Consider the following 25,876-nt stretch of genomic DNA (forward strand, 5'->3'; position numbering starts at 1 on the left):
AGATCCAAAGGGAGATTGAGGCAAGTAATGCTAACAGCCTGTTTGATAGCTTGCTTATTCATGCCGTCTTAGTGAGGATATAGTCCTCACTAAATCAGCTTGGGACTATTGGTTTATTCAGAATTGGCCATGCGCTGGTATGCAGTCAATGATAGTGGGCAATAGCAGCAAGGGATAGCACTACACCAAAGAGCTGCAAGATGGCAGACATTAACACATCCCACATATTAGCTGAGGGATTGCCTTCTAAAGGGGGAAAGGGGGGAAGTAAGGCTTAGACTTAGACTTGCTGGCATCTCACAATATTGCCATGCCCCAGTCACAGCTGCAGAGTGGCTATACTTCCAAGTTTATGGCCTGCGATACTCATTCAAGTCCTGCATTGCCTATTGAGGAGATTCAAAATGAAAGCAAGATTCAGGAAAAATGGGTGTCATTTCAGTCTTTCAAGGAAAGACATCTCATAGTTCTTAGGTACCCATTTATTGGAACATTTGTAGCAAAGCATCATAAGACTCAGAGTTCTTGGAGTTCAATAAAGGCCTATTCAATTATAGTTACAGCTGCTTGCCTCCCCCTCCCCCCCCCCCGTTTGTTTGAAACTCTTGCAAGTATGGACAAGAGCAGGTGCCCATGTGGTGCCCTTCAGTTACAAGAAAATTTGTACGCTGATGTTTTACAGCCTGATCTAAAACACAGTGCAGACAAAACAGGGAATTATAGTCATCTGTTTATTGGAGAACTGTTTCCCACTTCACATTTCTACAGAGATATATTAGGCATTCCAGAAACATCTGTTAAACAAAACTGAAAAGTTAACAGTAAATAGAGTGGAGCTCTTTGATAGCCATTTTTCAGCCAGCTGTCCATTGTCTGTGTTAATAAAGAACAGCTTGAGACAGCTTCCAATTAATAAGAAAACATGGAAATCTGAAGGTATTTGTTCACCCCTTATATACTGCTGTCCCAGTTTTGCACATTATGTTATCTGTGCCAACTAGGGAAAGGGGGTGGGGATTCATTTCAGATTGCATTGTAATGTGAAGCCACCTAATTCACACTTCCCAAAGCATGATGTGAACTGAAACACATCTATGATTTGGAATTTGAGTATCTCCAAATTTTGTAAACAGTTCACTACCTCACTTCTCCAAAACACATATATTAGAGGACCGTGTGCATGGAAATCTGTACATCAGTTAAAGCGGTGTGCAAAAATGCATTGTATTGAAATAAATGGCTTACAAAAATGTGTAAATTAGAGAAAATATATACAAAAATATGTATTTGGGTAGAAATGTGCACAAAAGTTCATACTGATTTTTATGTAGATTTTATTTAAAATGCAAACTGATGCAGAAATAGGCAAACCGAATTTAAGATTCGAAAAATGAAAAAAAAATGAGAAAAACCAATAATTGAGCAATTCATACGCTCCTAATGTCAACACACCCTAGAATCCATTATTGTTTCCAGTTTCCCCTCTCTCAACATTTCCCCCCTCCTATGACCACAGAATCTCAGCCCACTGGCTGCAACCTTGTGCTCGCAGGGCAGGAATGCATTTGGCTGCTGCTGTTAGTCAGCGCTTCATGACTCTTTCCATGTCCTTAGACAGCCATCAATCACAATGCAATCACACAACTGTCTGAGACGTTTTGCCGATAACCTTTTGGTTTTAACTTGAGAGGCAGTTGACAAGAGCTGAATTAAAACAGCTGCTTACTACACTTGTTGTGCTTGCTCTCCCTCTCTCCACTGAAAGGTGAAGCGAAGCGAAGTGAATGGTTGTTCAAGGCAACTGGGTACAGATGGACACGGGCGATGATTACAACACACAGGGGACTCAAACATTTTAGCCTCTGCATTTTATCAAGTTATACGCACTGACCAAAGATGGATTGCTGTAGAGCAACAATGAAGGCCATCAATCCATACAACTGCAACACGCTTTGCTTCCAGTACTAATCCATCTAGAAAACTAGCCTCATCTATAACCAAGTAACCTCCAAATGAACGTTTACAAACAGCCTTTCCCAGACATAAAGCAAACAGTTTTTCCACAACACCAGCCTAGTGCAATTCTGTGAAACCCCCTTCAATTAAAACTATGAAACCATGGGGCAGTTTGGTGTTTCGCTGTATACTTTGATTCCTTTGTACATAACCACATTGTACAACAAGCATATTACCACAATTTTTCAAGTTAAAACAGAGTAGCATTTTTTCTTAGCTGTTTGTGCTCTTTGTTATTTGCTACACATGCTATAGTTTGATAAAGTGAATTAATATACCAGTGTATCAGAACAGGATGCTATGTAGAAATATTCACCAAACGGACACTATTTATGTCTACGGGTTTTGAACTATCAATCTCCTTTATAGGCAGCTTCTTTTTGTTCCCTTTTGTGAAATGAATTTTCACAGAACATCAAATAGAGTTTATCATATAAAGTTCCAAGACATTTATGGCTGTGAAGTTGAATCAAAACAGTTGTTTGTTACAATTAAGAGACAGTGAAAAGTTTCATACACTGAAATCAGTTCTCAATATTGAGCATATTATATTGATAAGATTTTGCTCCAGAGCATCATTTGGGGATGATAATTTTTTAAAAAATGCTATGTAACCAGTAAGCATTTAAAATGTAAAAAAAGATGCCTATTTTAAATCTGAATGATTACATTTTCCAGAAAAAATATTAAAAATAAAAATCTAATTGCTTACCCTTTCTTCTTGTGCCTTCAAAGCTTCTGAATTCCTGCAAAGAAAAATATATTTATTTTTCACTCTGCTTACATTTACTTTTCAGAAGATCACATTTACATTAAATCAGATGGTTAATACTAATTTAATGATTCCATTAAAAATAAAAATGTTTTCATTCACAAAAGTGACATATACAAAGATACTGAGAGCCAGAGAAAGCAACAGCCTGATTATAATCATGTTTATCTTAAGATATGCTCCATTTTTAAAAAAAACTTGCTTCCAATTAAACATTTTTCAGACAGTCGCCTACAGGGGAAAATATAGGCCCACCTCTTATGTCACAGAACGCCACAGTGAATGGTTTGTGTCTGATCTGTGCTGCTTTGTTCTTCTCCTCTGATCATGGTTTATTTTGCTCCAAACCACAATAGGTAGTCAAGAATTTTCATTGGTTTACAGACTGTGGTTTGTTTCAGTGAGTGAAACAAACGACCAAGCCTGGTTTGAGGCACAATGCTAAGCCAGGGATTATGTTATGTTTCTTCTCTGTGCTACTGGGGAGGAACAACATAGGCCACATCAGCCTGGGACAGCTCAGTTGGTAACATAGGTGCCAACTCCCTGGGGCCCTGGGTGCCTGAGCACCCACAAAATTCTCCATGAAGGGACAGGGCACCCACATATTTCAATACCAGGGCCATGCACACTGCATGGCACCATGGCCCCGGACACCCACGGTTGGTAAAGCATGAGACTCTTAATCTCAGAGTCGTGGGTTTGACTCCCACATTGAGCAAAGTATCCTGCACTGAAGGGGGTTAGACTAGATGGCCCACATGGTCCCTTCCAACTCTACAATTCTATGATTCTATGTTCACAGTAAACCATAAACTATTATTTACCGCGGCACGCAAACAAGATCATGAAGATATCATAGAATCATAGAATCATAGAATCATAGAGTTGGAAGAGACCACAAGGGCCATCGAGTCCAACCCCCTGCCAAGCAGGAAACACCATCAGAGCACTCCTGACATATGGTTGTCAAGCCTCTGCTTAAAGACCTCCAAAGAAGGAGACTCCACCACACTCCTTGGCAGCAAATTCCACTGTCGAACAGCTCTTACTGTCAGGAAGTTCTTCCTAATGTTTAGGTGGAATCTTCTTTCTTGTAGTTTGGATCCATTGCTCCGTGTCCGCTTCTCTGGAGCAGCAGAAAACAACCTTTCTCCCTCCTCTATGTGACATCCTTTTATATATTTGAACATGGCTATCATATCACCCCTTAACCTCCTCTTCTCCAGGCTAAACATGCCCAGCTCCCTTAGCCGTTCCTCATAAGGCATCGTTTCCAGGCCTTTGACCATTTTGGTTGCCCTCCTCTGGACACGTTCCAGTTTGTCAATGTCCTTCTTGAACTGTGGTGCCCAGAACTGGACACAGTACTCCAGGTGAGGTCTGACCAGAGCAGAATACAGTGGCACTATTACTTCCCTTGATCTAGATGCTATACTCCTATTGATGCAGCCCAGAATTGCATTGGCTTTTTTAGCTGCCGCGTCACACTGTTGGCTCATGTCAAGTTTGTGGTCAACCAAGACTCCTAGATCCTTTTCACATGTACTGCTCTCAAGCCAGGTGTCACCCATCTTGTATTTGTGCCTCTCATTTTTTTTGCCCAAGTGCAATACTTTACATTTCTCCCTGTTAAAATTCATCTTGTTTGTTTTGGCCCAGTTCTCTAATCTGTCAAGGTCGTTTTGAAGTGTGTTCCTGTCCTCTGGGGTGTTAGCCACCCCTCCCAGTTTGGTGTCATCTGCAAATTTGATCAGGATGCCCTTGAGTCCATCATCCAAGTCGTTGATAAAGATGTTGAATAAGACCGGGCCCAAGACAGAACCCTGTGGCACCCCACTAGTCACTCTTCTCCAGGATGAAGAGGAACCATTGATGAGCACCCTTTGGGTTCGGTCAGTCAGCCAGTTACAAATCCACTGAGTGGTAGCATAGTCAAGACCGCATTTTACCAGCTTCTTTACAAGAATATCATGGGGCACCTTGTCAAATGCCTTGCTGAAATCAAGGTAGGCTACATCCACTGCGTTCCCTTCATCTACCAGGCTTGTAATTCTGTCAAAAAACGAGATCAGGTTAGTCTGACATGACTTATTTTTCAGAAATCCATGCTGACTATTGGTGATCACAGCATTCCTTTCCAGGTGCTCACAGACTGTTTGCTTAATGATCTGCTCCAGAATCTTCCCTGGTATTGATGTCAGACTGACTGGGCGGTAATTATTTGGGTCCTCTCTTTTCCCCTTTTTGAAAATAGGGACAACATTTGCCCTCCTCCAGTCTGCCGGGACTTCGCCTGTTCTCCAGGAATTCTCAAAGATGACTGCCAGTGGTTCTGAAATCACATCTGCCAGTTCTTTTAATACTCTTGGATGCAGTTCATCTGGCCCTGGAGACTTGAATACATCTAGACTAGCCAAGTATTCTTGTACTATCTCCTTAGTTATTCTGGGCTGTGTTTCCTCTGCTGAATCATTTGCTCCAAATTCTTCAGGTCGGGCATTGTTTCCTTTATCGGAGAAGACTGAGGCAAAGAAGGCATTGAGGAGTTCAGCCCTTTCTGTGTCCCCTGTTTGCATTTCACCATCTTCTCCTCTGAGTGACCCCACTGTTTCTTTGTTCTTCCTTTTGCTACGAACATACCCATAAAAGCCTTTTTTGTTGCTTTTAACCTCTCTAGCAAGCCTGAGTTCATTCTGTGCTTTAGCTTTTCTGACTTTGTGTCTACACGTGCTGGCTATTTGTTTGAATTCCTCTTTGGTGGTTTCCCCCCTTTTCCATTTTTTGTACACATCCTTTTTTAATCTTAACTCAGTTAAAAGTTCTTTAGATAGCCACCCTGGCTTCTTTAGGCACCTTCCATGTTTCCGTCTCATTGGTATTGCCTGAAGTTGTGCTTTTACTATCTCCCTCTTAACAAACTCCCAGCCATCATGAACTCCCTTTCCTTTTAGTATTACTGTCCATGGGATCTCACCCAGCACTTCCCTAAGTTGCAGGTGGAAATAAAATTCTACTGAAATCAGTGGGTCTCATTTCTGGTAAACATGATTATATCATAGTACAGTAGCAGAGTGAAGCTAAGGAAACACCATCATGAGGTGACAGTGCTTGGCCATTTTCCTGCAGTTAATTCTTCTCAATGTCCTTGCATATGTTGAAGTAGATACTTAAGTATCAGGCTACAATGGATGTTACAGTAGCCTCACAGACCTCATCTCCCATTCAGTTTTCGTTTCAATTGTAAAAGAAATTGAAAATGGGAATGAGCACATTGATCATATGCTTACATACTTACACTCTAATTCAAGTTGTCTTATTATTGACACCAACACTGACAATTTTTGTGTACAAGTACAGGCAGGAACATGCTCTCAAAGAGGAATTTACAGTCAATAGAGACATTTCTAGATAGAAACACCAACACCTTATTAGCAAGATCAGTGTCAAGCTTCAAAGTGATTTATGAACCCTTAGCAAAATGTGAATTCCTACATTTGAAAGGCAGTTGGTGAACCACTTCAAAATATATATTTACCAACACAACAGAACTCATCTGAATATATTTCAAACTATAAATTATTGCTATACGTCTAACTTCTACAATATTTGTAGACGTTGTATTTACTATTAATCCAACATATAGCTTTATCCAGCGCAGAGCTGCCGTAACATGAAGGCACACCTGTTGAATTCCTGGCCATCACACAGCTGTTCAAAGCTCAAAGTCTTTGTCAAGGAAAAACAGTGGATAGCAGTGTGCTAGGAGAGGCCACAATCTCGATGTGGGCCTGTGTAAGCTCAAGTGACTCTGAGCCAAGTTCCTAGATTTTTGCCTGATACAAGAAGCTTGCTTTACTCTCCCATATAGTCACCATGTATTGCTCAGAATGGCACAGACTAAGGGGGAATTAAACATAAAGTACCTAAAATTGATGTAAAACGTCAAGTGGACAGAGCAACACATGCAAAATTTATGTTTGTACAGTAGGCTGCTTTCTACACAAATAAGCACATACCCCTCTAAATTCTTCATTCACAAGCAAGGGAATGTAGTCACCATGTATTGCTCAGAATGGCACAGACTAAGGGGGAATTAAACATAAAGTACCTAAAATTGATGTAAAACGTCAAGTGGACAGAGCAACACATGCAAAATTTATGTTTGTACAGTAGGCTGCTTTCTACACAAATAAGCACATACCCCTCTAAATTCTTCATTCACAAGCAAGGGACATTATCCAAGCTTGAAGATACATTCCAGCCAAGCAAAAACATGTGGTGCAAAGCAATGAGGGGTGTGGCCTAGGAAGAGTTCAAAGGACCAGAGATATATTTAGTAAACATCAATTAAGTCATAATATAGATAGAGAGAACTAGAGGACCCTGTTTCGTCCCCAGGTCCAAGATTCTCTACCACAGCTTTAAGAGCTGTAGTGTGTGCACTCTGTGTTTCTCACAATCATTTCAAGACATACACAGATATAAAAATAAGGCAATGCATTTTTTTCTAAAAAAATGTTTAGGGGTACTCTCATTTTGACTCAAGAAAATCACCATTTTATAGTTCAAATTGGGGGAAATAAATACAGTAAATGGACAAAAGTACAAAGATTCACAAAATGTTTAGGGGTATGCATACCCCTGCGTACCCCCCAGAATAAAAGCACAAAGGTAATTTAATATTCAAGTGTTTCTTAATGTGTGTGTGTGGGGGGGAGTGTTCCCACTTATCTTAAATCCTTCACATTTCTCCTAAATATATTTGATTACATACAAATCCAGGGCCAAATGGTTTGAAAGAAATGATAGTGAAATATCTTGCCTCAGGAAGAGTAATATTGCACCAAAGTTTTGAAATGGAGGCTTATAAATGGGGTTTATTTCCTGGCATCATTTTAAGACAGCACATAATGAGAGCTAAAAATCTAATTTTGCAATGGCACAGGTCATATGTTTTGATGTGTCGTCTTGGTTTCAGGACATTAATTTGCTTTGCCAAACCGTTTCATGAACAAGATTCTGCAAATCCTTTTGAATGCCGTTTAGCACGCACCACACTTTCTCTTCAGACTTCACTTTCGGAATCTATTATTCCCCACCCCCATGAATGCAATATAAATGAATTTAAAATACATAATTATTGTTTATGCCAAAGTCACTGTCGCCTGCTCTTTTGAGGAGCATTGTTTGCAAGATATTCACTGCTGTGCAAACTGCACTTCCAAAAGGAGGTTGCGGTAGCATTATCAGGTATGAATTGCCATCATTTTAAAAATGCTTTTCTATATGACAATGCTATCTTATGAAGCAAGTGCATAGCCTTATTGCACCTGAACTGAAGCACTTCAAGACACCTGGGTGAACCTTGATACAATTTGACAACATCTCGGCACAAATAGCTTTTCTACTGTTATGAAAGACTGCCTCCAGCTGTCAAGCTGAAAAAACAATGACCACTTTGTGTTACCAGCTCTTGATTAATGCTGAAGTATGGTTCCTGCTGATAAGGAAAGTATTATTAAAACACAGTGTCAGATTTTTTTGGGGGGGGAGAGAAGAGGGTCCCCACCTATCCATTCCCCCCCCCCCTTGACAGTATGGATTACTATACTGTCACATATTATTTAGCAGGAATATTTATAACACAAACTCTCATTCACCTAATGGATTAAAACAACAAAAACACTCCCATCATGTTTCAAAGCACTTCCTGGATGTTGTTTCTGGAATGCTTACAACAACTCTGTAAAGTAGGCCAGGACTAAGAGAAGGGTATATACCTCAGATGGGTGAGGTATTATTATTATTATTAATATTAATATTATTATTATTTACTACTGTTCTTAAAGAGCTGGTACAGATTGTTCTGTCTCTGGATAGAAAGCCTGAAACTTAATTATACAAATCCAAGGGGTAGAACAGCTCTTCAATGGCTGTCAAACTAAAGACTAAACATCTGGAAGTAGGGCCATCTCAGCAATGTTTACTCAGAAGTCAGTTGTATAGTGGTACCTCTGGTTATGAATTTAATTCGTTCTGGAGGTCCGTACTTAACCTGAAACTGTTCTTAACCTGAGGAACCACTTTAGCTAATGGGGCTTCCTGCTGCTGCTGGTGCACAATTTCTGTTCTCATCCTGAGGTAAAGTTCTTAACCCGAGGTACTATTTCCAGTACCTGAAGTATACCTGAAGGAGCGTCTCTACCCCCATCGTTCTGCCCGGACGCTGAGGTCCAGCGCCGAGGGCCTTCTGGCGGTTCCCTCATTGCGAGAAGCAAAGCTACAGGGAACCAGGCAGAGGGCCTTCTCGGTAGTGGCGCCCGCCCTGTGGAACGCCCTCCCATCAGATGTCAAAGCGATAAACTACTACCTGACATTCAGAAGACATCTTAAAGCAGCCCTGTTCAGGGAAGTTTTTAATGTATGATATTTTAGTGTATTTTTGGTTTCTATGAAAGCCGCCCAGAGTGGCTGGGGAAACCCAGCCAGATGGGCGGGGTACAAATAATAAATTGTTGTTGTTGTTGTTGTTGTTGTTGTTGTTGTTGTTGTTGTTGTTGTTATTCTTCCAGGTTAGCGGAGTCTGTAACCTGAAGTGTTTGTAACCCGAGGTGTTTGTAACCTGAGGTACCACTGTATTGAATTCAATGGGGCCTGTTGTAGATAATTGGGCTTAGGGTTGAAGCCTTTGATGCAATGGTTTCAATAATGCAGCTACAATACGTTTTCACTTCTGGATCAACTAACCATGGTTTGTTGTTATGTCTGAACCCAGAACTGTGGTTAAACTGAACTGTGGGATTAAAGCCCTGTTTATGAGCTCTGTTTAAAGTTATAACTGCTTTAAATGTGTAGTGAAGATGTGACCTAAACAGAAAGCTAAGAAATATTTAAGGTAGCTCCATTTCTGTACTGGACTCTAATGTGTTTTGTGTGGTGTTATGTATGGGTGCTTTTTTCAGCTCTTCCTACCAGCACAATCTCCTAAAATCCCCTCCATAAAGTCAGAGGGCACGGGGCTTTTGTCAGATAAAAAAAGAGAAGCCTACCAGGCAGGGGTGTAGCAAGGGAGGTGTGGTAGCTGTAGGCCGCCCTGGGTGCCCCACTGAGGGGGGGGTGACAAAATGGCAGGCAGTGGCACTCACCGCTGGGCCTGCAGCGCATCTGAGCCACACATCTCAAACACCCACAGGTCCCACTCTGTCCGCCTGCTGCCTCCCCCCAGCTGTAGGGTGGCTGAGGCCCCGCAATGCGTCCTGTCTCTATGGGTGCCACACGCCCCGTCCCTATGGGTGCTGCCCACCCCACCCCTCCCTGCCCCTCCCTAATGGTGCCACACGCCCCATCCCACCCCCATGGGTGCCATGCACTCCATCCCTATGGGTGCTGTGCACCCTGTCCCTATGGGCAGTTCGTTCCGCCCCTATGGGCAGTTTGCCCCGTTTACCCCACCCCTAAGGGCGGTTCGCCCTGTCCCTGGGCGTGCCACCCCAGGTGCCAGAGAGGCTTCCTCCGCCGCTGCTACCAGGATAGCTCAGTCAGTAGAGCATGAGACTTTTAATCTCAGGATTATGGGTTTGAGCCCCACATTGGGCAAAAGATTCCTGCATTGCAGGGGGTTGGACTAGATGACCCTCGTGGTCCCTTCCAACTCTACAATTCTAGAATTTTAAGTTCCACGGGATACATTATGATGGTTCACAGGCATGCACAAACCTGTCTCTATTCCAGCCTCGATGTGCAACCAATCCACTGATGGTATTTCCAGCAAGTCCTTCTGTTAAGAGACACCCAAAGTCTTCTTAATGAAATGATTACCTGATAGTTTTAAAGCAGGCCAATGACTTACTGTGCAGTGGATATATATTTTTAAGTCCTTTCCCTTTGTTGTTACACTTGTAGGATAGTCACCAATTGTTGAGTCTTATAAAACAGGGTAGTCTTTCATGAGGTGCCATGTTCTTGGAGAAATGATTCTGGAAAATCTGACCATCTCTGTCGGGAAGTGTTTGGAACTAGAAAAGTGTTGTATGTGGTTAAACCGTCACAGCTTCCGTTCTGCCAGAACTCTCCAAAGTACACAAAAGGACAATTCTGACAGGTATTTGAACATAAGAGTGCATTGGTTGCTAAGGAAATAAGTCTTGCTCCACAGGTAGGCCCTGATTGTACTTCTGTGACTGAAAGGTATTCATGTTGAAAAGCAGCAATGTTGAATATAACTTTGTAGTTCAGGAGAACACTTGTCAGACTATAGGCAATGTTGAAGTACTAATATTTTTGGCAGACTGTTGTCCTCGTTGACCTTGCATGTTGAATCTTAAAATCATGCTCTTCTAACTACCTTTTTGTTTCCCTAGGTTTTTAAACCTCCAGCCATATGCTGCAATTTTATCTTTCGTTCTTACTCTTGTATATGCCACGTGGTGTTTCATGTGGTATCTATACATTTCTATGCTTTAAATATTGTTAAGCCACCTAGGATATACCTTGAATTGAAGGGCAGGGTGCAAATGTTCAAAGGAAAGAAAACAACAAAATGTTGTTGTTTTTCCTTTCTGGATCTAATATTGCAGTCCTATATATACATTGGGCTTAAGGGCCATTGAAATTAGGGGTGTATACTAAACATGAGTCTTGGGAGAAAAGCAATGACAAACCTAGACAGCATCTTAAAAAGCAGAGACATCACCTTGCCAACAAAGGTCCGTATAGTAAAAGCTATGGTTTTCCCAGTAGTGATGTATGGAAGTGAGAGCTGGACCATAAAGAAGACCGATCACCGAAAAATTGATGCTTTTGAATTATGGTGCTGGAGGAGACTCTTGAGAGTTCCATGGACTGCAAGAAGATCCAACCTATCCATTCTGAAGGAAATCAGCCCTGAGTGCTCACTGGAAGGACAGATCCTGAAGCTGAGATTCCAATACTTTGGCCACCTCATGAGAAGAGAAGACTCCCTGGAAAAGACCCTGATGTTGGGAAAGATGGAGGGCACAAGGAGAAGGGGACGACAGAGGATGAGATGGTTGGATGGTGTTCTTGAAGCTACCAGCATGAGTTTGATCAAACTGCGGGAGGCAGTGGAAGACAGAAGTGCCTGGCGTGCTCTGGTCCATGGGGTCACGAAGAGTCAGACACGACTAAACGACTAAACAACAGCAACAACAACACTAAACATGAGATTTAGTTTGCATCCCTATTCACTGTTTTGGAGAACATCCTGTTTCGGTTCAGAGTGATTTGGAGACTACCTCGATACAATATTCAAAAATGACTTTCCGAATTTTATTCCATGTGGTTAGAAAGTTCCAATCAGAGTATAACCATGGACCTAAATTAGTATTGCCATTAATTTACAACCCAAAGAGACTAGCAGATAGCTTTTAACTTCCTTGTCGCTATATAGAAGGGAAGAAATGTAAGCTAATTTAAATATTGTCGTCTGTTTATGAACATGAGGACCAGAATATTTGTTCAACCTTGATTTGTAAATTTTGCATAAACACAGAGGACTTATGTTGTTTGTATTTAGGAACATATTGCATTTTATAAAAGGTGTTGATGAATCAAAATATTATTCAAAGCAAAGAACAGAATTATTACTATTGGGTAGGAAGCTCAGTTTCACCATCAGATGTTGGCAGTTTAAATTTGTCCTGTTATAAAACAATGTGATACACAAATGAGATGCACTGGTAGCCCAACTCAGACTATCATCTGCTCATCCATACGGTAGCTAATTGAGATAATTTCTGTGCCTGTCATTTTTCTCACTTCTATTTCAAGCCCAGGTAAAGCTCACTCGAAGTTGCCATTCTCATGCCAGAGCTCATGAGAAAATTAATTTTTAGAACAGTGAAAAGCAGCAGCATCTTGTTGGGTGGGGTGGATCTTAGGTTTGCCATACGTCTGGGCTTTCCTGGACTCTTGAACAACAGCAGAGAACTGCTGAATCAGAATAAATGGCTATTTTGAGTTGTAGGGATCTTGACTCAAGTCCCCACTCAGCCATGAAGTTTATTGTGTAGTCTGGGGCAAGTCAACATCTCTCTGGGAAAAGTCAACACCTCCCATGTTTGTAGTTGAAGTTAAATGGAAAACCACATATAGGATATATATAGTTCTATAGAGGAAAGTTGGGATATCAATCTGATTAGTAAAGTTGTGTTGTTGTTTTTAAAGCAGAACATGGAAACTGACATTGTGCCATTAAATCATACTACCACCTGTATAGTATAGACTATTCACATTCTGAATATATAATAATATATATAATATAATAATAATCTGAGTATCAGGAAAGGATGTATAGCAACGTAGAGAAGAACAGAGAAGTAATGCCATTGTAAAGCAAGGAAAAGTTAGACCATACCTCATGTGTTAGCCTCCCAGTATCAGAATAAAATTGCTTGCTCCCATTGGATTCCATCCATCCCCAAGCAGTTGATGGGAAAACCTCAAGTAATATGAGGAATGACCAGAAGCTTATTGATTTCATTGCTGTATGTCTGAGAAGAAGAAAAACAACAACAGTATCAACCAGAGTCAATAGCTACATTCAGTGCGGACTAGGTTCACATTTTAACACTATTTATGGAGTTTATCATATAATTTGAGTAGCTTGTAAAGATTCCTATACCAAAGCAAATAATATTTGCATTGATGAAGCAGTAAGACTTATCACACCAATCACAGTTTTAATGCACCTGCATCTTACCAGCTGACGTCCAAACTGAGTTTCAGCATGGAGTGAGGTTAACAGAACTTTCATTTGGCTGTGCAGTCAGATGACCACGTTGCCTGTTGTGATGCCCAGTATGATATCCTGGATATCTACCCTGGACAAATTTGTAGATCTGTAACTTTGCACAGGTGTAGGGAGCCTTTGGCCCCACAGGTGTTGCTGTACTACAGCTCTCATCAGCTCCAGCAAGCATGGCAAAGTGATAAGAATTGTACTTCAGAAACAGCTTGAAGGTCAAGGGTTCTCCATCCCTATTTTAAAGGGTTTAGGTATGTGTGGTGGGTGTTTACGTTAGGAAGGACTGCATTTTTGGTTTGTGGGAGTGAAGAGTGGTGTGTATAACTGCACTTTCACCTGGATGGACAGATATTCATTCTGTTTCATAAGCATGCTGTAGAAAAGGGGAGTTCACATTCATTGCTCCACCCACTTTTTCCTCTGGTCCCACTCAAAAGGTGCTAGGTAAAGTGGAAAAGTGGAACCTTGGTTCTCTTACGGCTTAGTTGATGAACAAATTGGATCCCGAATGCTGAAAACCCGGACGTAAGGGTTCCAATTTTTAAACATTTTTCAGAAGCCTAACATCTGATGTGGCTGTCAGCTATTGTTTCTGGGGCACCTGCACCAGTCGGAAGTTGTGCCTTGGTTTTCAAATGTTTCAGAATTCGAATGGACTTCTGGAATGGATTACGTTCGAGAACCAAGGTACCACTGCATAAGCAACCTTGCATGTCTCCAGTCAGTAGAGGGCAGTGCTGAGACTAACAGATAGGGAAAATATACCTTGTGGTTTCCCACTAAATGTATATGTTCTGTCACTTCCTTCTGCTCTCTCCCTCAGCTCTTCTCTTGTACAAGGCAGCCATGAAACTATTGCTCACGGTGTAGACATAGAATCCAAAGCCATCATTGTGAACATGAAGGAACTGTAAGTGAATAACCTTTTTTTCTTTTACCAGTGGTACTCCTGTGTATTTTATTTTGCTTTTTTAAGCTATGCTAGTGGTCTGTGATTGAAACTATGGGGGAAGGTTTGGCTCCAGCTTCCAAGCTGTTTTAACTCTGCTAAATAGTTATATACTATATAATATATGCCTATCAATTTTATTTTTTTAGATCTGTCAAAGGGAATGTGGCCCTTGGGCTGAATTGGATTCCCTACTCTGTTAAAGTATAAGAAACGTTATGCTTAAATTAACAGAACACCAGCATTAAGGATCAGAAGACAATAGGGATATGAATAGAGTGACAGGCAAATTAATACCTCAGATGGGATGTATTAACCATGTCATCAGCACAGTATCATAAAATCATCTTTTCACAGAAAAAATCTGCCAGACAAAGCAGCTCATGTGTGAACAGATGTCTTACTAGTGCATAGCGCCGCCAAAAACATTTCTAAGAGTGCATTAGTTTTAGTTGCTAAAAGAGGAAGACATTTTCCTGCCTTAACCATGTTCAGGGATTGAAAGATTTGTGCAGTGCAGCCTTATATGCATGCTTGCTGAGAAGCAAGTCCTTCTGAATTCAAGGGGGCTTTTTCTGAAAAAGTGTGGACAGGATGGCAGCCATAGATTAGATGTCTATCAACTTCTTATAAACTTTATGGAGATTTCAGGAAAAAAGAGTCATGTGAAGACGCACAAGGTCAAGACTCTAGGATCCAGTTTGCTGCATCAGCACACATTGCTAGATTTTTATTTTATTCCTATTTGGGGTGGGTAGGGAGGGAAGAGTAGAATGAAATGAACCACCATTACACCAAAATCCTCCAGCTATATTTCTCTTACATAGCATATCTGGTAGCTTACAGGAAGACAATGACCTATTGCATCTCCCTGTCATTATTTCTTGTTTTGAATTTAAGGGTGTGAGTCTGCAAGCCGTAATCTATTTACTTTTATCTCTGGATGCATCCAGCACTTTAGGCCCCTTTAAAAATATTGATGATGATAGCACAACAATGGTCACTATGGTAAATCCCGGCTTCCTCTCTTATACTAGGCCTTTACAGTGTGAGCATTCTTGTTAGGGTGGGGGACAAGTACCTGGTTATGTGGCACAATCTACTTGTAAGGGAATATCTGAACCAGAAAGTCTAAAAGGCTGGCATGAATAAAAGGCAAGGACATTGGGGCTGAGCATGCTGCCCCCCCCCCACAATCCAGTTTAATTTTCACAAGTTAATACTGTATCTCATTTGAGTAAAAAGTGCTTTTATTGGATGCAGCTCCACTGGGAAATTTGCATTATTTTGACTGAAATGGATTGCATACACAGAGAGAGAGCTGCACACCAGTGAACAGAGTCAGTGCAAGACCTACAGTGCAACCATGTGCATATCTACTCAGAAATAAATCACTTTGGGTTCATTGGGATTTACTCCCGAATGTGTGTGTATAGGACTGCTGCTACAATATGATCATTTCCAAAAGCAACTGTGAAACATAAAGACTAACAAAATTCGGATCTGGTTTCATAAGGATACATACATAGTTTTCTGAATCTCCATCGATTTCAAAGAAATATGCATAACTTTGGATGGATTGGATCCTTAGCATTTATACAATATTTTAATTGCAACTCTTTCTACCACTTAATCTAAATTATCTCATTAATCTTTGCGACAACCCCATTAAATGGGTCACTTTAAATATCCTCATGTAATAGGTGAGGCAGTGGGCTGGCTCACACAAATCCATAGCCAAATAGAAAATTAAGTGCAGCTCATAAAGGTAAAGGTAAAGGGACCCCTGACCATTAGGTCCAGTCGTGGCCGACTCTGGGGTTGCGGTGCTCATCTCGCTTTATTGGCCGAGGGAGCCGGCGTACAGCTTCCGGGTCATGTGGCCAGCAGGACTAAGCCGCTTCTGGTGAACCAGAGCAGTGCACGGAAATGCCGTTTACCTTCCCGCCGGAACGGTACCTATTGATCTACTTGCACTTCGTGCTTTCGAACTGCTAGGTTGGCAGGAGCAGGGACTGAGCAACGAGAGCTCACCCCATCACGGGGATTCGAACCGCCGACCTTCTGATCGGCAAGTCCTAGGCTCTGTGGTTTAACCCACAGCACCACCATGCTCTGATGTATTTTCTCTTGAAGCCTGATGTTCAGAAGAAAGTAATTAAATCCAAATAATTAATTGCTTTTTAAAAAGTGGGGAAACGAACTAATTATGCTGAACTCTGTCTCCACTACCACCATTTTGCAACCAACAAAGTCATTGCATCACCATTTTGTGGTTTACAGAGGCTGTAATTTTAAGTCGTTTCAAGTGGGCCCCAGGGTAGAAAGTTGGGGAACACCATTCTTAGAAGCTTTGGCAGTAAGGTTTCTGCTTCTAACATCTTGATGTCAAACCAGCAGATGTCTCTTTCATTAGAACTCAGAATCTTCAATCTTAAGTTTGAAGTATGAAATAAGCCCTCCAGAGCTGACTTCCAAATCCACCTGCCTGAGGGTTAGGCTGTAAATAGGGAAATGTTGGGTCATTTTGGGTGGAAGGAGGGTGAAAAAGGTTGCATGCATTAATAGGGAATGAATTTATACATTAGAGTTCAAGCCAAGATTGAACAGACTCCTTAAACAGATTGTGCTTAGAGAGTACAAGACAAAGAAGCCTGTTCTACTCTCTGCACCCAGACTGTTTAATATTTCCCAACGCGCATGCCAGGAGAGCAGTTTCCTCATCATGCTTTAGAGTGCTTTCCCTGCCTGAAATCAGATTTGCTGTCAAGCAATTACCAAGTTGGTGATAAAATTTGTGCAGAGTGAGTTTTAACATACTTTGATTTAAATTACTGGGGTTAAATGCAATCAAACCCATATGCATATTTATGAGCACCTCATCTTGGGTTAGATTCTGCTTAAGAAGTGCAACTTTTTGTGTGCAGTAGAGAAGGGTGGCAGAAATCTGACCCAATACCAAATGCAATCTAGGATAATTATAAGAAACACAGAGGGTATATTCCAACATGGGGAATGTTGCATTAGTTTTCCTGATTATAATGCTAGTGTTTCTGCCCCCATTTTCTAACATTCCTTTCACATGCCTGTAACTGTTGTGTTATGGAACGGTGGCTTTTTAACCGATATTGGACAACATCGCTACTCCCTCACACTTTGTACATGTGTGGACTTCTGTTCTCACATGATTCGCCCATGAAAATGGCAGGAAAGAATGGTATGCCAGCATGCCTTAAAATTCATCACTTTACTCCCACAATTTTCTGGGTTAATGCGTATGCAAACCAATTAGCACAGAAATGAGCACTAAACTTCCGCAACACTCCACTAAATTTCCAGAAGTGGCTTTTGCACCATGTGAAAGGTCATATATTACATGGAAATTAACAATTAGGGAAATGTCAGGGAAACAGAATAACTGCTATATGTGGATGCGGCCTGACACCCTTACCAGTCTAAAATACTTGTAGCATATTCTGTGTCTTGTGTGTGTCTGCAACAGTAGTCTTCTTAAGACATTACTTAAACTGCTTTAAAAAGTCAGGGTTCTAAAATGTGTGAGGAGCCTCCATGAGTACAGAAGGCCCCTCTCGGCCCAGTCCCCCTGATTACAGTGCTCAGGTAAAGAATGTCTGAAGCAAGCTAGTACCCTTCACACAGTTTCACATTACATACCAAAATCTTGAACCTTAACCACCCAACCCAATAAATGATTACACATTCAAGTAAGGACACATCCTCGTGGGTCTATCCCATGTGGGCATTGAATACCATCATTTGGGAAAGGGTGAAGTGTTTTCTTGCAGTAGGTAAAAAACCTGTGCTCACGAAAGTAGCTGAGCATGCCTGTAGAGGTAGCCATGTGGTTTGGATTCCCAGTAGTGGTCACCCTGCAGATTTTGGCTCCGAAAAAGAAGAAATCTCTCTCTCTCTCTCTCTCTCTCTCTCTCTCTCTCTCTCTCTCTCTCTTCAAGTAACATTTTTACAGATCAGTTTCATTTGTTGAGACATTAGGAAGAAAAGGGGGAAAGATGAGTGGGGTTGGGGTTGGGTGGCAATGTTTCTATTTTACTTAATATATGTGGGGTTTTGTGTCAGCATCGCTTGTGCAGCTTCTCTGCTATTCACTTGTGTTTCTTTGGTGGTGAGAGAGGTTATATCTAAGCACATTTTTTAAAAAAGCATGTTTTAAGAGAAATTTGTTTTCAGTGCATTTAAATGCAGATTTCATAAAGGATTGTTAAAGGCCAGATCAATGAGGAAATAATAAAGGCCAGAATTATGGGTAAACACATTTTAAAGTGGCACAGAGCAAATATGGAGTGATCTATCCATACAACCTTGTTCTCCAGCTATAGCTAGACTTTGTTTTTCTTCATATGGGTGCTGATGTCACAAGCATCCACTTGTATATTCCTAAGGGGAACTAAGGAGAGGTGTGTTTATTACTGATTTATCTATTATTTACTTAAAATATTACCTCATCCCTACATACCCAACCAATCACGGCACCCTACATGAGAGGGTATCCTGCAGAAAGCACCTTATAAGGAGGTCTGCTCCCTCCACAGTGTTGGAATCGGGTCTTCAGTGTGGTGGGACCTACCCTTTGAAAGTCCCTCCCATTGCATGTCAGACAGGTGCCTTCTCTGCTGACTCTTTGACATTGGGTTGATTGTATCCCAGCCAGGTTCTGTATTGAATATGAAACTGTTTTATTACAGATGCTTTTACTGCCCTTATTCTTTATTGTGAAACCCCTGTGAGATGTTCATAGTAAGGGAATAATAAGTGAAGTGAAATGAAATAATAAATATGTCTACATACACATTTATATCTAACCACTCTTGTGCCTAGGGACTATTCTATGGCTTCCTGAAAAGGCCCTTGTGACATCTGAATAATATCAAATGCATGTAGTAAAGCACTCCCCATATTAAATGGAAAACATGTGCAAACAGAAGAAGAAGAACTAGAAGTAATAGAAGAAGAGGAGGAGGAGGAGGAGTTTGGACTTGACACCCCGCCTTTCACTCCCCTTAAGGAGTCTCAAAGCGGCTAACAATCTCCTTTCCCTTCCTCCCCAATAACAAACACTCTGTGAGGTGAGTGAGGCTGAGAGACTTCAGAGAAGTGTGACTAGCCCAAGGTCACCCAGCAGCTGCATGTGGAGGAGCGGAGACGCGAACCCAGTTCACCAGATTACGAGCCCACCGCTCTTAACCACTACACCACACTGGCTCATAACAGAATGGGGGAAGCACTAAAACAATTGCACTTATAAAAAATGCTGCTGCTGTTAGGGTAAATAGGTCCTGACACTGTCAGGATTGGTCCCCTTGTACCCATGCTCCAGGGCTGCATTCTTATGCCCAGCAGTGTGAGCTGCCCTCAGTGTGTAAGTCATGGAATGAGTTGCGAAACGAAGGCCCTCAGTCTAAAAGTTAAAACTACATTCAACAGTCTTGACTGTCTCACTGCACGATGGCTCCCAAAAAAGGAGAAAAGCTCAATACTTCTTGTAATTCCACAAGCAGCACTTCTCAGTGGCAGACAGCGCACAATATGCCATCAAATCTGCCCACAAGCTAACAACACTTGCCTTTCCTCCCTCATCCACGGATTCCTTTGTGTTTGAAATAAAGAACACAACTACATCACCAGTTCGGAAGAAACCATTCCGACTACCAAGACCATCAAGCTGTCTCAGAGAGTGCCACCCATAAAAGTAAGACAATGGGGTAGTTCACAATGAACAAGGAAACTAGAGTGCAAAATACAACAACAGAGCAGGTGAACCACTATTCTAAAAATAGCTTAAAACAAGCCATGCACACTTAGAAGATCATATGTTTGTATGTCTAGATGTGCGCGCGCACACACACACTTATATCACATGTTTGATAATGCAATTTCCAGAATACTTCCAGTATAGAGCTATTAGAAAAAGTAGCGCTATGGAATAGTTTGCCAAAGAACGGCCACTGAAAGTTAGCCACAAAAAGAAGGACAAATCAAACCTTTCAGGCATTGTCAGTTCAGCTGCTTTATTAGTTTGAGCGCACGGAAAGAAATACAATCAGCTTCCAAAACAAATCTGGGCTTCACTTCCTCAAAGTTGCTAATTTGTTGCAGCAGCTGCATAGCTGTGAGGCTTGGAAAATAATTTTACTGCCCATCAGTTTTATAAAATGCTGCTAATCCTAGGAAAATTAATAGCACAATTCTATACTAACCCTTTCAGCAAACCATCATGAAGTTAAATTACAGTTCCAATTAATTATCTACACCATCTCGGATTAATCTCTTAGGCTTTGATGAATGAGATGCCTAAATGGCACCAAGTATAATGTGTTACATTTTGCCAGGCATTCCATTTGAGACAAAGAGCATTTGTAAAAATTTACACAGCAGAAAACTTAGCACAGGGCTTTCATTTTGCCCCCTGTGTCTGTCTCACAAAGTAACCAAGTATTGAGTTTCCCTTCTTGTCAATGCTGGGATGATCAGGAAATAAACAAAGCAGCTAAGCTAAAACACTATCACTATCAGCTCTGTTTCAGGACTGCACAAACTTTCTGCATCACACAGCTATTTTGGAGGAATATGTAAGTACAGTGGAGATTTGATTCATATGAACACTCTGCATTTCAGCCAGGATTACTCTGAGGACGTGGTGAGTTGGTAATATTCTGAGGAACTTGTAAGAAGCACAGAGGATGATGATGATGTAAATTGGATAGCTCAGGTGAGTCTGGTGCTGATAGTGCCAAAGTTGAAGGTTCAACCCCCATATGGGATGGCTGCAAATTCCTGCATTGCAGGGGGTTGGACTAGATGATCCTGAGGGTCCCTTTGAACTCTACAATTCTATTATTCCATGAAGATGATTTTGCTTGTCTGGTGCAGCAATAAAACTGCTACCACATTTGGAAAGCTAAGCAGGGTCTGGTCTGGTTTCAAATTGGAGGGGGAACCACGTGCTGAGTTTCCTGCATTGCAGGGGGCTGGACTAAATGACCCACAAAGTTCCTTCCGACTCTACAGTTCTATGATTCTATGACACACATTAGGGACATTTGTGAAGATGTATAGAAGAAACAACAGTTCAAGCCCATAAGAAATATTTTAGATTATCTGTATCCACAGATATATTGTACAAACCAGGCTGAAAGATAGAAACTCAATCATAGACAGAGTAGAATTGATCCTTGGTTTGAATATCTTGGAAACAGCTGATAAAAATGAAGCATGCAACAAAAACATTCTGTACCAATGTTGAGGAGATGTACTATTTTATCTTTGATGCAGCTGTGTAAACCTTATGATACACAAAATATCACATATGGATCCAGTATTCTTATATCTGTCTGAAGGAGAAGTCATTTTGCATGGACCAAATAAAAGGTTTCATCTAATTTACTCTGGCTACATCCCCCAATAGCCTGGTATGTTAATAGAAGCTGCAGTCACTTGTCTCGTTTCATTGCTTTTGGATTTGGGCTAGTTCCATTATATCAAACATTTCAAAACATTCCATGTTTTGGATCAGATCATTTCCCCACACTTGTGCAATCTGCTAGCGATTAGGAACAGGAAACCAATTAACCACCCATGCACTGCATTGCATTGTAACTATTTTTAAAATCAGTATTTTTCAGTGCAAACTAGAGCATGCATGACATTCTCCCAGCTTGCTGTTGTTGAAGTCAAGCAGACATTTCTGACTTAAAGAAGTGGTTCCTACACCAGAACATCAGCATTATGCATGTCACCTTGTCATTCTGTATTATTAATGTGACCTTGAAAAAATGTACAAGCAGCAAAAGCTTCTTTAGAGTTTTATTTACTGGATACATTTTCTATATTTTGCATGAATCAATGTATGTAAGTATGTGTAACATTGTCCCCATTTTGACCCTCACCTTATATTTGGTGTGCTATAGCTACTTTTCTACACAAATCAAACGAAAACTGACTTGTTAAGAAAAATTGAGTGAATTCATGTTAAAAGCTCAAGCAGACGCACTTGTACTTAATGGAACTTGCAGTTCCGTCTGATTGGGACTTTCTGTTGAACATTTGGGGCAGAAGACATAATGTCTATTGTAATCAGAGCTGTGCTTGAACTATTTCATGATTTGAAATTGCTAGAAAATTATCAGCTATTATTGGCAAGAGCTGCTTACAGAGTTGTGGAAGAAATTAGTAGTTAAAAAATTATGAAAGCTAAAATACTATAAAAAAGTTTTCTCAACATTATAGGCCATAAGGTTAGTGGAGTAGACCACCAGATATTCTTATAATGAAAATAGAATTTGAGGCATTTCAAACTCAATACGTGGAACAGAAAAGTAAAGCTTTAAAGATCGTATGAGTATCAACTTAATAAAGAAGAGAAAAGCTGTGAATGGGTATGGTGCTTTTCTGTGCTGCTTTGAGATCTATCAACAGAGCCAGCCTGGTCATTGGGTAGGTGGCAGAAGTTCCCCAGGCAGCATGTCCATGGGTACATCATCACCTTTGCCAGTGGCGGAGAAGTGCTGCCACCATCAGTGCTGATTTTGGGCAAGATTGAGTCCATTTGGGGTGAGAGATTGCCCAAAATTGGTGTGATTGTGGTTCTGTTTCTCTGCCAGTGGTGGATGCAGTGGGGCATGTGGCAGCGGCAGAACAGGCAGTGGCAGCAGGAGCAGGCAGGTGGTGGTGGGAGTGGCAGGAGTGGCGAGGCAATGCAGCACTTCCTATTTTGCCTCAAGTGGCGAAACAAGATACACTGCCCCTGCCTATCAAGGATGTTACAAAACAGCAAGGAAATGCCATTCATCTTGATTTTAAAAGGGTTGTGTGCCCTTGAAAGATCACTTGCATAATGTGTGGATGCTGATTGATCAAACTTTGTTGCTGCAAACTTAGTTAGCCTCCATGACAATGTAGTTCCTTCCACCAGCATATGCATTAGTTGCAACTCCTCACAGTCTAAAATAGCCTGGCAAGTTATCTATTCACTTAAAGGTAAAGGTAAAGGGACCCCTGACCATTAGGTCCAGTCACAGACGACTCTGGGGTTGTGGCGCTCATCTCGCTTTATTGGCCGAGGGAGCCAGCGTATAGCTTCCAGGTCATGCGGCCAGCATGACTAAGCCACTTCTGGTGAACCAGAGCAGCACACGGAAACGCCGTTTACCTTCCTGCCAGAGTGGTACCTATTTATCTACTTGCACTTTGATGTGCTTTTGAACTGCTAGGTTGGCAGGAGCAGGGACCAAGTAATGGGAGCTCACCCCGTCGCGGGGATTGGAACTGCTGACCTTCTGATCGGCAAGCCCTAGGCTCGTGGTTTAGACCACAGCATCACCTGCATCCCTATCCATTCACTTGGGAAACTCTAAAACAGATCTTGGCAATTTTGTTATACATGGAGCTTCCTTTGAAGACTTCCTGGAAACTTCAGTTTGCAGTCTAGCTGCTGTGTGCTGAGTTCATGCAGACTGGTCCCAGAAGACTATATCACACCAATAATAATAATAATAACAGTAGTAGTAGTAGTAGTAATACAATGCTGGCTCATTTATGAGCACAATTCAAAGTGCTAGTGCTTACTTTAAAAGCACAATATGCTTTAGTACTTGGGTAACTCAGGGACCACTCTGTACAACATATACCTGTCTAAGTATTGAGATTATTATTGCTGGGTGCCTTCTCTGGGTGACCTTGCCCTCTGAATTGCGGGGATGATGATCAGTAAGAGGGCCTTGTCAATTGTAGCACCCTGCCTGTGAAATGATTTCCCTAAAGAGGTTTGCCTAACACCCACCTTGATATCTTTTGGTGTGAAAATCTCTTCCCCCCCCCCCTTCCCAGGCCTTTCTGGTTAGTTTTATTCTGCCATGATGCTTATGTTTTCTTTATCTCAGGTGCTTTAATGTGATATTCTAATTATGCTGCTGCTCTCAGTCTTCTTTGTTTTTATGGTTTGTTAGCCACCCAGACAAGATACGTGAACAGAGCACTTTTAAAGGTAAAAAGGTACAGTGGTAGTTTAAAGATGATTTCAGAAAGTAACACTGATTTGTACTTTTAAGAGCATAAGCTCACTTTCAACTGAATGCCATTTCACATGAATGATAGCACTATTAAGAAGAAATGGACATGAGTCTATGAATGATGGGTTAAATACATGCAGTCAGTTGTAACCTATAATCATTGTTAAATATATCCTTCCAAAGTATGCATTAAAAAACAAGGAATGCTACTTCTCTGAAATGAAATAGTATCAGTTTCCTCTCCTGAATGTCACGGAAAATCTATTACATTTAGCTGTTTAACCAGGACACAGCAATTACTGAGGGCAAAGCATACCTAGGTTTTCAGGGCTGTGCAGGAAAAGACACTAGGGGAAGGAAGCTAGCATGAACATCAGAAGACATCTATCTGCCCTACTGAACTTTGGATTTTCCCTGTTTTCCCCCTTTCCTTTCCTTTTTTTAACAAACAACACATCATTCTTTTTAGAGATTTAAATCCAGTGTAGCAGCAGAGGCGACACCTAGGGGCAAAACAAGGAGAAAAAGCACAAGTGCAACTCTAAGGCAGAATTTCAGAACCACAGCTCATGGACAACTGCTGTATGTAACCCAGTTGAGGGCTATCCCATACAAATACCAGTATCCTTGTTGAAGTACCAGATGGCTGATCCATAATATTACGGTGCGTTAAAGGACAATGCATCAAATATCTGCCAGGATTTTCCATAAAGACAGGAGCATACAGCAACTAACAAATGAGGACCCAAGGTATTTAAAATGCTAGAATTTCAGCATAATTAAAAGGAAAGTGTAATTTTGGATTAGAGGAAGAGTTGGATAAGAAGAAACCTGCCTCTGAAACTTTTCAAGTTATTTCTGGACCAAAACACAAATCCTGAAGATATTCTGGAGCATTTTAGCATCTTGTCAGAGAATATAAATCCTGTACTCTTAAATTAAAGCATAAGAAGTATACAGTGTGCAGTCCTGTGCCCATTTACCTAGCATTGTCCCATTGGATCCCATGGGGCAGCCCTCCAAGTAAATATTTATATGAATGGATCCTAGAGGATCTATCAGTCATTTGTAGATTGTCTTTGCCTTTCCATGGAAGACAGTCATGGAATCATATAATCTTAGAGTTGGAAGGGACCCCAAGGGTCATCTAGTCCAACCCCCTGCAATGCAGGAATCTCAGCTAAAGCATCCATGACAGATGGCCATGTCTCTAACACATCACTTGTTTTAAATAATGTTAAGAGTGCTTGTCTCTGCATCAGTGTGGTTCAGTGTAAGTCTGTTGTGATAAAGCTATTGGAAACAGCATACAGTGAATGTCTAAC

General features: G+C 41.2%; 1 protein-coding gene across 3 annotated transcripts in view; it reads right to left on the bottom strand.

Annotated features, from left to right (window-relative positions):
• The window catches only part of FSTL4 (follistatin like 4), a 348,356-nt gene that overhangs the window by 320,478 nt on the left and 2,002 nt on the right, over nt 1–25,876 (bottom strand). For all 3 annotated transcript variants that reach the window (XM_053376793.1, XM_053376792.1, XM_053376794.1), the window contains exons 2-3: nt 13,167–13,302; nt 2,729–2,762 (exon numbers count right to left, since the gene is read on the bottom strand). In XM_053376793.1, the coding sequence (XP_053232768.1) occupies nt 2,729–2,762; nt 13,167–13,292 (160 nt within the window). In that variant the 5' untranslated portion in view covers nt 13,293–13,302. The remainder of the gene's footprint in view (nt 1–2,728; nt 2,763–13,166; nt 13,303–25,876) is intronic.

Source organism: Podarcis raffonei, chromosome 2, assembly GCF_027172205.1.
Source record: "Podarcis raffonei isolate rPodRaf1 chromosome 2, rPodRaf1.pri, whole genome shotgun sequence".
In the NCBI taxonomy this organism is placed as follows: Eukaryota; Metazoa; Chordata; class Lepidosauria; order Squamata; family Lacertidae; genus Podarcis; species Podarcis raffonei.